We start from the raw sequence: 10,800 nt of genomic DNA, 5'->3' as shown, positions 1-10,800 counted from the left end.
CATTTATAGACCATAGATAATAATGTTTAAGTAGATGTTTCTGCATTCTAATTATATGGTCTCTTGTGTGTACACTATTGTTCAAAAGTCTTGGGTCAAGAAGATTTTTTGAAAGAAGTATTTTATGCTAACTAACACTAGCAGCATTTATTTGATTAGAGATACTGTAAAAACAGAAATATTGTGAAATATTTACAATAATTGTTTAATATATTTAAAAAAAAAAAAAAGGTATTTGTTTCTGTGTTGGCAAAGCAAAATTTTTAGCAGCCATTGCTCCAGTCTTCAGTGTCACGTGATCCTTCTGTTATATTTGATGCTCAGGAAACCTTTCTTATTAGTTAAGGTTTCAGAGTTCTTTGATTAACAGAAAGTTCTAAAGAACAGCATTTACAATACAAATACATAAGTTTTGCTGTTTCGTAAGGATAGATAGATAGATAGATAGATAGATAGATAGATAGATAGATAGCAATACAGATTCATCACCCATGTGCGCAAGTTATACAGTAGGTGGCGGTAATTCTCCTAAGAGGAGTGCGGCCATTGAACAAAAAGAAGAAGAAGAAAAATACATTAGAAAAGGAAGTGTCCTGCCTTTACGGATTATATTTCTCTTTTCCAGATACGTATGTGACTAGTTTGGGCGCCGACTTTCTTGAATCTGAGCAGACTGAGAATCAACTATTTTCTTGAAAGCAGCGGTGGCGGGATTTTCCTGATTCTAGCGCCTGACCGGACTATCGCTATAAAACGGCAGAACTACCAAATCAGCCGCGTATTATTTGGCTTTCAAAACGCGTTATAACGGGACGTTACGTTTTAAAGGATTTATTTCCTGAGTTAATTTAACCGTTACCGTTTAGCTGCTTTAATTTAACCGTAAAACCACAGTATTTTATTCTAGCAGCTAACCGCACGTGCCGTACAATAATTTAGCCGATAAATGTCTCCATGACAACGAGTGTATTGTAGTAATGAGAGCGTCAACCGCAAGTTACCGTGACACATCTGAGTCTGTAGCATGTTTACTCGATGCTGACGGAGATATTTATACAGCACAACCTGCTGACGGATATTAGGTAGCTCACAACTGGATGACGACGCATCGAGGTCCGGTATGAAACACGACACATCTGCGCTTCAGTAACCGTGACTGGAGGCTCAGGAGAGCCTTCATTATGTACCATAGCTGTGTCACCGTCCTGTCGATCATCTTCACCTCTCGAGACTGATATTCTCTGGCTTTTTAAAAACACTCGTGATCCACCAAGTGTTGCGCAATGGCGGGTGTTGGGGTCAGCGTGCAGCCACGGGGTCAGCTGCCGTCTGCATCCTCCAACTCCTCGCCCACTGATCCAACCCGGGGCTGCTCAAACGGGGCCTTCATGGACTCCTTTGGCATCTTCCTGCAGGGCCTGCTGGGGGTCGTGGCCTTCAGCACCCTTATGTGTAAGTATAGGATAACTGTCTTCATTAAAGGAGTAGATCATCTCTCAGGCCATCCGAGATGTAAAATCCGAGTTTGTTTCTTGATCGGAACATATTTGGAGAACATTTCTTATTCACCAAATAGATCCTCTCCAGTGAATGGGTGCCATGGATAAATAGATCTAATGGAGCTTGATCAATGTAGGTTGACTCATTGAAGACTTAAGGGTTTGGTCCTAGAAGTGCGCAGGTCAAGGCATGTTCAGTGCAGTGCTGCCCAATATCAACCTGACACAGTACTTTTAATTAAAAACACTGTAAGCACATTTAAAAGTTACATAATATTGGATTTGTTTTTCTTGGCCACACCCTCTCAGATCTTCTTAACTTGTTTAGGTCATTTAAAGACCCCTGATATTTGGGCATGTGTGTATTTGCATACACTTCTTACATGTCTCACTGACGTGAAAGAATCTGTCGCGATGTTAATACCAAGAACAGTGAAGTTTCCAAATATCACTAAATATAGTGGAGTTAAACTACAACGACACTGAGGAATGATATCGAGACCACTTTGAGCCTCTCAATTCACTTTTTTTCTTATTTAATTGACTAATAACTAATAGATACTTTTGTATTTGAATGCATGAGAGAACGTCTCACAAAAATGAAGAGTAGACTTTATTTAAAGCATGTTTTAAAGTTGAAGATAGATTTTTACAAGTTGTAATGTTTTTATGACCCATCAAGTGACCCAGAGATCACCTGACTCTTAGGTCTCTTAACTCAATAGAGTTAAAAAAATAAATAAAAAAAACACTACAACAGTTCAAAAGAGCAGGGTAATCCAGAGTAATATAGGAGATGTGTGAAATTGTAAGATATGTGTCATCATCTCTCAGTGGTTGCGTGAGTTGTAATTGTAAAGAGTAAGAGATTGTGTTCAGGGGACACCATTTATAGCTTTACACAAACAAACAGCTATTGTGTGAAACAGGCTGTGCTTTATTTGTGTGAACCATTGGGTCACGTTTGGAAGCTAGGGTGGCTGCACTAGCAGTTTGCACAGCCTAAAAAGCAGCAATTCTCACTTCTTGTTTTGAAGCAACAATGCCATCAGTTGCATTTGTTTTTATCTTTATAACTCTACTATCCGATGCAGTGTACAATGATTTTGTTGTCAGAATCTAAAAATGTAAATAAAAACATAAGCATACAGTTTATGCATTCAGTGCACTGCTTTAAAATATTTTTAGATATTTTGGGGGATATAAAGGGAAAAATATATATTGTTTAAAAAGAAAATGCCATTTATTAAAAGAATGTAAATAAAACATCAAGTAGGTGGTTTTGCAGGTTTTTTTTTTTTAGCATTTTTTTCTTGGGGAAAATTTATTTTGTTGACAATTGCGCATTGTGTTTTGGTTTTGCATGTGAATGCAGAAAACTGTCTAAACCTGTGATACACAGTTCCTCATTCAGTTCTTCCTCTTTTGAAATGTTAAACTCATGTATTATTTATTGACCTCTGTGTTTTCGTAGCACTGTATCTGATAGAGCCAGCAAATAGTTTTTTAGCATCAGTAGCACTACCTCCATCTGGCAGACATTATTGATCACACCATTTTTCCTGCTTCCAGTATAAAAGCTTGTGTTTCCTCTCCACAGTGAAACACTTCAGGGAGCCCAAGCACGAACGGAGACCCTGGAGAATCTGGTAAACTGCCATTTTGTGTCATTAGTAAGCCCCAGATACTTTAACACATGCACGGTCAATGCTGCACTCCACTGACCTGAGATCTGACTAGCGGCCCTCTGTAGCCCCTTTCCCCTCATTATATAACGGTGAGTTTTAACCAGGTCTCCTCCCTCTCACCGCCCCCTCCTCCCCTTCACCTCTCTCAGGTTTCTGGACACCTCCAAACAGGCCATAGGGATGCTGTTCATTCACTTTGCCAATGTCTACCTGTCTGACCTCACAGAGGAGGACCCATGTTCACTGTGAGTCTGTGTGCGCATTGTCGTTTCAATGTTTCCCACACATCGTTGTACTTCCCTTAGTGTTTGTGACTGTGCTTTTTACATATTTGTTATCAGCTGTGCTCAGCTACCGACTCCCTGTGTTGTTTTCCGCAGATACCTGATCAACTTCCTTTTGGATGCGACACTGGGCATGCTGGTGATCTATGGCGGCGTGAAGGCTGTTAGTGCTGTGGTGGAATGGAGACAGTGGGATTCGCTGCGTTTTGGAGAGTATGGTATGAGCCTTAACGTACATTTTTAGGAGTGTATTAAAATCTTTTGGGAACCGTGAGTTAATCATGGACTAGACACTTCCGCTGAGCTTCTTTATGTGAATGTGGCCTCATATAAAGAGGCAAGTCCTCAGACTCATGAATGGGAAATTGAAGCCCTTTTATTCCATATGATTGTTTGATTTGTTAACTGAATTAGATTTAATTTGAAATTAGGATAGATATCTTGTTCTTCACGGACTACAATGCCTGTCTGAAACCAAACAATAAGTCTAATCAATGATTTAACAGTGTTTTTGTATAAAAGTTCCCTCCAAAAGAAAGAAGTCAGACCATCTTTCAAGGCACTGTAATGCAATTATGTTGAATTAATTTAGATTTTAACACCAGTCTCATGTTTCGGTTAACCACTGAACTGCATATACAGGGTTGTGGAATCTCATTGGCATTGAAGGATACATTTATGATAATTGATGAACAGGAAATTGTTTTCAAGTAGTGATTCCTAACATTTTTCACTCTAGCCCCCCATAACAATATTAAAAGACCCTGTGATTTTATCTTTTATGTGATTTACCAAATAAGTATCCTCAAAGATAGATAATTATGCTTTTAATATTTACATGACTTTCCAGGTCTAGGCTTCTTCATATATCCACCATTTTCAAGTCTATCTGATGGGGTGGGTTCAAGATGGGTGGGTTCAAGATGGGGTGGGTTCAAGAAATGTAAAAAAGTAAAAATGTAATGCTTATTTTGTCTTATTTTAAAGTCATCTTGGGGTCCTCTTGGAGGTTTGCTTGGTCTTCCTGGTTAAGAACCGCTGTTTTGAAGTGTTGTATTTCCAATGTTTGCACATAGGTGAGCCGGTTCAGTGCAGTGCCTGGGTGGGTCAATGTGCTCTCTACATCCTGATCATAATGTTTGAGAAGGTCATGATCATGTTGGTCCTCCTCCTCCCACAGTGGAAGAAGGTCAGTCATGGTCCAAATACTAATGGATGTTTGTGGTTCATGTTTTGAACGGTTATGCTTGGAGAAAATTAGTTATCATCATGTAGCTTGACTAACTTGCAGTTAAGGAAATATTCCACACAAAAATTTTAATTAAATGAAGGTTATTTTAATTATTTGGTTTATGATGTATTTGACTGATATTTGTGTGTGTTGGACAGCTGGCTACACTCAACCCTATAACAAACCCTCGTCTGGAGCTAGCTATTGTCATGCTAATCGTCCCGTTTTTCGTGAACGTAAGTGAGACCCCTTTTAATGTATAGTTACCATTCAGAAGTTTGGGTTTAGCATTATTATTTTTTTATGCCTGTGATGCTTTTTTTTTAGTGTCTAATACTAATCAGGGATGCATTTATTTGATCAAATATACAGTAAAAAACTGTAATATTATGAAACATAAGTTAAAATAATGGTTTTCTAATTTAATAAAATATGCAATGTAACTTATTCCTGTGATTTTATACATTTTGAGTTGTCATTACTGTAGTCCTCAGAGTAACATGACGCTTTAAATGCAGATATGTTTAGGAAACATTGTGCTGACTTTTTTTTTTTTTTTGTAAATCATGAAAAAAAAATGTCCGGGTTCTTCAAAGGATATGGAGTAAAAACATAAAAAATCTTTTATTTAAAATAGAAATCATTTTTAACATTATAAATTATGTAACATTATTTACCATCATGCATTCTTGCTGTATAACTTTCAAATAAATCTTACTGGACTCAAACATTTGAATGGTAGTGTAATTGCATCCTATTACTTAAATGTTATGATTGCTATTTTTTATGTTGTGATTTTTATATATTTTTGCTATGTATTTGTACATAAATATTTCTCACTGATTGTTTTTTCTATAGAGAAAATGTGGCTTGCATGCTCTAAATCTTCTGTATAAGTCTATATGAAAGGTGGTTCTGTCATTGTTGCAACACATTTGTTTGTGTCTGAATGTCTGCCCCTGTTTGTGTGCGTATCCAGGCTTTGATGTTCTGGGTGGTAGACAACTTCCTAATGAAGAAGGGCAGAACAAAAGCCAAATTGGAGGAGAGGATAGCAGAAAATGACCCTCGTGGCAGCAGCAAAGTGCGCTATAGACGGGCATTGTCACACGACGACTCTGAATCAGAAGTAAGTTACTCTGAGTCAATTTGATGTGACCACAAAAAAGAAAAATGATTATTCCGGTGTCTGTTAATTAAATAATATTTTAATTGAACAAGAACTGTTAGCAGTTATATGTGCCAAGCCAGCTACGCAACCTACCTTCGTGTCTGCCTGCATCTGTCTATCCAATATTCTGCCTTCTATCTATCTATATGTATATCCATAGGTGCACATACATTTTTCAGTTTGGTTCACACACGAGCACTTGGAGATCTGGTTCGGTGTTCACACTGCACATAATATGTGACCCATAAAAATATACTATCCCAGTGTATATATCAGATCATTTTTAGAAATGAAGCAACTCCTGCAATTTTTTTTGCCACAATACCTCTTGGGGTCCAGAAATATTCCACAGGGATTAGAACCCGAAACCTGAAAGGTTTAGCAGAGTGCACTACTTAGGTGCTGCAAAATCATCAGAGAGCTTTCTGTGTGAGAATGAGCATACAAAAACTTTGCTTAAAATTTTGACCAGATTAGTATTCTAAACTAACTTTTTACTAATGTAGCTTATGGTTAACATTATAGTTGAAGAGTCACATTAGAAAGAATGGCAACTGGTTGTTTTGTATGTTAAACAATTAGCCGGCTAAGCTACCTAACATAAATCAACACAGGCACGGTCAACTTTGGAGAGGTATTTCTTGGGAATGGTAGTAATTATCAAAAATCTGTCTCGTCATTTCTGTGCAACTGGGTCCAAAGATAAACCGATCAGATTTTGGACAAAATCCAAACCAGATGTGCAGGGGAAATTATTATCCTTCGATTAGGCAGGACTTAAAGATCAAGATTTCTGACAAATGGTTTTAAAGTTATAAGCAAAGGTGTCAGTCTTTGGCATCTCATGACCCGTAGGTGGCACTGTTCCCAACTTTGGCTGTCCCCTCAGCCTACAGAGTTTAGTTTGAACCAATTTTGGGTTGAAATTAAGTTCATGACTCCATAACTTTTGACCAAAATATTTTTAAAAATTCCCAGTCATTTCCGTGTAACCCGGTCCAAAGATCCTCTGAGCCAATTTATAAGCTTTAGAAAAGTTAATTTATATTTGAACCGGTGGTGGTGCCATAGAGTTGACTCTACAGACTCCAAAATTGGTCCAATCACTATTCATTACCATCTTTACAGTTGTGCCAAATTTCCTCACTTTCCCATTCCATTCATAGGGCTGCCATGGACTCATTCCCATTCAGTGGGAGTAATAATCATTACATAATTTCAAACCTGGTGCTCTTGTCTAAATGATTCAGTAAACCACTTTGACCCAGGTCACACTCTGGAGGAGAAAGAAACACTTGTAATGTTAACATTTTTATTGGAAATTAAATTATTTACATGTTTAAACCACAGAATACAATGTATTTCCATTAAACAAAATGACTGATGACATAAATAATACATTTAATTCATAAATAACATTATTTATGGAATTTATAAAACACTTATTAAAACAAATCAACAAATGTATTAACATTTGAGATCTGAAACAGATTTGTTTTGGCAAGACACTCTTGCTTCTCCTTAAACATCTTTTAAATGTCAGAATTTATATTTTGGGCTTTCCTTTGACCTACAATGTTAAATTCAAAATCATCCCTCTACCCAAGTGCTAGATGGGACATCCCCCTTTTACATCTCCTTTTTCCATTGTACAAATACCGGCCCATTGTGTGCAAGACAGCTCCTTAATCATTCCCAACCCTCCAGACCTGAAGTGATTATAACAATGACAAGTCAGTGAGTTTACAATCTAACAAAGCAGGTATGCCTTAAAGAAAAGGCTGCACAGAATGTTCCGATTAACAAAAGATCCATTAATGGACTTTTCAGTGGAAGACAGTTTTTGTTTTAGGCCAAATAGAACACAGTGTATGTGGTTTCCTTACATGCTACTAATATTTTTTATTTATGATGTTTGACCCAACAACATCTCTTGAATACATGTATTTCCTGTGATAGTGTTAGATTTGAGACGAGGCATGTCATTTGAGTGTGGCATTTCCATCCACATGCTTTATCCATGTCAAATACGAATTTGTAGACATGTCAGAAGTACATCTTTCTCACTTTTAAAGAGATAATTAGCTTAGTATGTAATGGAGAACATTACTTAAATTTAGGTTTACAAGGTAGCAAAGGTACAAAGTATTCCACTTTTTAGTATAAGTTTTTTTTTTTTTTTTAAGATAAGTTGAACACAGTCTTACTCTTTGGCCTCTTCCTCCTGTGCTGGTCAGATTCTGTTTTCTGCAGATGACGAAATGGAGGATTCAGATGGTGACGACGATGTACGAAGACTCACAGGGCTCAAGCCTGTTAAGAAAAAGAAGCACCGGCTGGGTATTCCAGTTTGAATTCAAATCAATTTAGACTTGAGGTCTCTCTCATTTACCTGAACATGGATCAGAAAGTGAGGGGCATGTAGACTAACTCGATCTATGATTTGTGGGGTAAAGGACCCATACTCCGGTAGACATACACGAGAGAAGCCTCCGGACATCACTAGAAAGATTTTTGCTACCCTATGTCAAAGGGTAGAACATAATATTTTCAGTCTGTCAAGGTCTTTTGTGCACATTCATAATTCTTTACTGCGGCTGCTTTGTCATGCTTAAAGAACGTGATTCTCCAGTGGATATACAACACACTACATCTCCCGCATCTGTCCAGCCTTTAAAAGTCAACAAAGCAATTCAAATAACATACTGATGTTGTTTCACTGAAATAAGTACCTTTAACCATATGCACGTGATTGATCACACTGACTTGGACGAACATTCAAGGTCAATCGAAGTCTGTTCCAAAGCGTGTTTGTGAGTGTAGCTGCTGCAGAAAGTTTCGTGTGTCTCCACTGTGAGGAAAGTCTACTAATAAATGTTACAGAATAACACTGGTCAGCAGTGTTATGAGATGGCATTACAATACAGTTAGTACAGTCTGCTTGCAATGTATGTTTTTAACCAATTGGCAGCAGACGTTCTGAGAAGGTACGTAAATCCAGGGATGGTTGTTTCAGACCCAATTGGGATGGCTTGTCTTACTGTTTGGCTTTCAAAGTGTATCTGCCTCAATTCAGTGTCCGCTGTGTTCTAATTTTCCCTGTATTTATTTGTTGTTTTGTTGTTGTTTGTATGGCCTCTTAATAAAAGGACAGTTCATTCAAAAATGTCAATTAAAAAAAAATGTACTCTACCTCATGTCATTCCAAACCTGTATGTCTTTCATTCTTCTGTAGAATGTTAAGAACATTGACCCCACCGACTTCCATTGTATACATTTTTTTTTTTTAAATGTGTCTCACAGAAGAACAAAAGTCACAGTTTTTGAACAACATGAGAGTGTAGTACATGTTTTTTTTTGTTTTTTTTGGGTGAACTGTCTTTAAACTTTCTGTTTTGCTGCTTATTGCAGGGTAGATGTTGTGGTGCGAATGCTTCTGTAACTTTTTGCACAGTTTGGTGTTATGTTGTGGTATCTTTGTTGTATAACCTTCAAGTTTTATGTTTTTAAGCATTCCCTGTTGCCTCTATACTCTCAAGACACTGTCAAACTCTAAAGACTAAACCAGCAGGCCTTTCTTCCAAATGCTTTCTCTTCCACCTTTACACATTTCTGCTCTATAGAGCATTTGATTTTTATTCCAACACTAAAGCACAGATCCTTGTAGAATGATGCATTTGCACCATGCATTCTCCGCAAATATTTTAAACTTGAAACCACTTATGTCGGATTCATTTTTGTAATCTTTATTCTGAAGATGGATATAATGTGAAGAGGAAAATGCCTGTAGGTATAGAGTTGAAGTAAATGTAATTGGGAATACAGGACCAGTTGTTGTATCACTTTCATTGTCCAACTGATATTTAATGGACCAAGTTTGTGGGAGTACTTTTTGCACACGGTATGTGTTTTTGTTTTACAGGGATGAATTGAAACCAGGCCCTCTGGTCAGGCCTGCTGAATGAACAAGGTTACTGATAAAGATTGCGGCTAGATGGAAATATAACCGCCTTTCCCTCTTGGGGTATGATTCTGACTATTATTACAGAGAAATCTTGGTTACTGTTGGTAAATGAAACCAATTGGATGTGGAGAGGGGTGTTAAGTACTTAACAATATTAGATGATTAGGAATTACTGACAAATTGTGAACTTATGTATGCTTTTTTCAATAAACCATATAAAAATGGCTATTTGTATGTTATTTCATGATCTATAACTTCTCTTCCACAGATTTTTTTTTTTCTTTACATATTTTATGAGCAAAATAAATTCGCAGAATCATGACAAATGTTCATCTGGAGTGACAAAAGTCGCATGAATTACAATATGACGGTTTAGACTGCAGTCACATTGCAAAACATCTGACCTTTATCGGATTTAGTGCCAACATGGAAGTTGCACAAATCAGAATTGAAATATCAGATTCCATTTGGTTTGTGCTGTTCACCATCATGAGAAAAGGTCTGCGTCATAAGATTTGGGCCACATTTGCCCGCTGTGTGAATGTACCCCAATAAAGTTACCGTTATTGTTCTTGATGTGAGCTTAAGTTTAGGTATATTCTGGATTTGACTGAATCATGAAAAGTGGGTGTTCAATACCAACATATAGCTGGTTGTGAGTTTACAGAACAACCTCCCAAATTAAACATGGATAGACTTACTTTATGTCATCTTCTTTAATTATATTAGGCACGTGGGTGTCATCTGTTGGTTCTTCTGAGCTGTGTGTAGACCTCTCAGGGGAATCCTCCATGCGTGGCCTTTTAATTGGTGTTAATGTAATGAAGATTCAGATTTGACTGAAAAATCCTCATCCGAGCAGGGCACACTAGCACAATGACTCAAAAGAGGTCTCACTTGAATGGCTGTTATTAAACCACATAAAAATGAAAATCAAACCAGTGAAGCCAAAACAAAACTGTT

General features: G+C 37.3%; 1 protein-coding gene and 1 long non-coding RNA gene across 3 annotated transcripts; one reads left to right on the top strand and one right to left on the bottom strand.

Annotated features, from left to right (window-relative positions):
- Nucleotides 1–544: 544 nt before the first annotated feature.
- stimate (STIM activating enhance) lies at nucleotides 545–10,063 on the top strand. 2 transcript variants are annotated; one of them, XM_026275323.1, is made up of 8 exons: nucleotides 545–1,452; nucleotides 3,100–3,148; nucleotides 3,337–3,432; nucleotides 3,568–3,689; nucleotides 4,548–4,660; nucleotides 4,861–4,938; nucleotides 5,682–5,831; nucleotides 8,111–10,063. In XM_026275323.1, exons 1-8 carry the CDS (start codon nucleotides 1,284–1,286, stop codon nucleotides 8,225–8,227), a joined length of 894 nt encoding a protein of 297 aa, XP_026131108.1. In that variant the 5' UTR covers nucleotides 545–1,283; the 3' UTR covers nucleotides 8,228–10,063. The 2 variants fall into 2 exon arrangements, with proteins under 2 accessions (XP_026131108.1, XP_026131109.1); XM_026275324.1 differs by having other exon boundaries at nucleotides 546–1,452; nucleotides 9,796–10,063.
- LOC113110976 (uncharacterized) lies at nucleotides 7,172–8,480 on the bottom strand. The gene is made up of 2 exons (XR_003293237.1): nucleotides 8,266–8,480; nucleotides 7,172–8,186 (listed from the first exon to the last, which is right to left on the bottom strand). It is a non-coding gene; the product is annotated as an uncharacterized LOC113110976 (long non-coding RNA).
- Nucleotides 10,064–10,800: the final 737 nt, after the last annotated feature.

The sequence above is a fragment of the Carassius auratus genome, chromosome 11, assembly GCF_003368295.1.
Source record: "Carassius auratus strain Wakin chromosome 11, ASM336829v1, whole genome shotgun sequence".
In the NCBI taxonomy this organism is placed as follows: Eukaryota; Metazoa; Chordata; class Actinopteri; order Cypriniformes; family Cyprinidae; genus Carassius; species Carassius auratus.
Note: the sequence above shows the minus strand (reverse complement) of the source record. Positions and strands in the feature narration are given on the sequence as shown.

What these genes read in the sequence shown, in the direction of transcription:
- stimate (XM_026275323.1), top strand. Translation starts at nt 1,284, where the DNA reads ATGGCGGGTGTTGGGGTCAGCGTGCAGCCACGGGGTCAGCTGCCGTCT. An exon ending in GAGGAGGACCCATGTTCACT is followed by an intron (nt 3,433 to 3,567) that starts GTGAGTCTGTGT and finishes TGTTTTCCGCAG; the next exon opens with ATACCTGATCAACTTCCTTT. An exon ending in GCTGCGTTTTGGAGAGTATG is followed by an intron (nt 3,690 to 4,547) that starts GTATGAGCCTTA and finishes GTTTGCACATAG; the next exon opens with GTGAGCCGGTTCAGTGCAGT.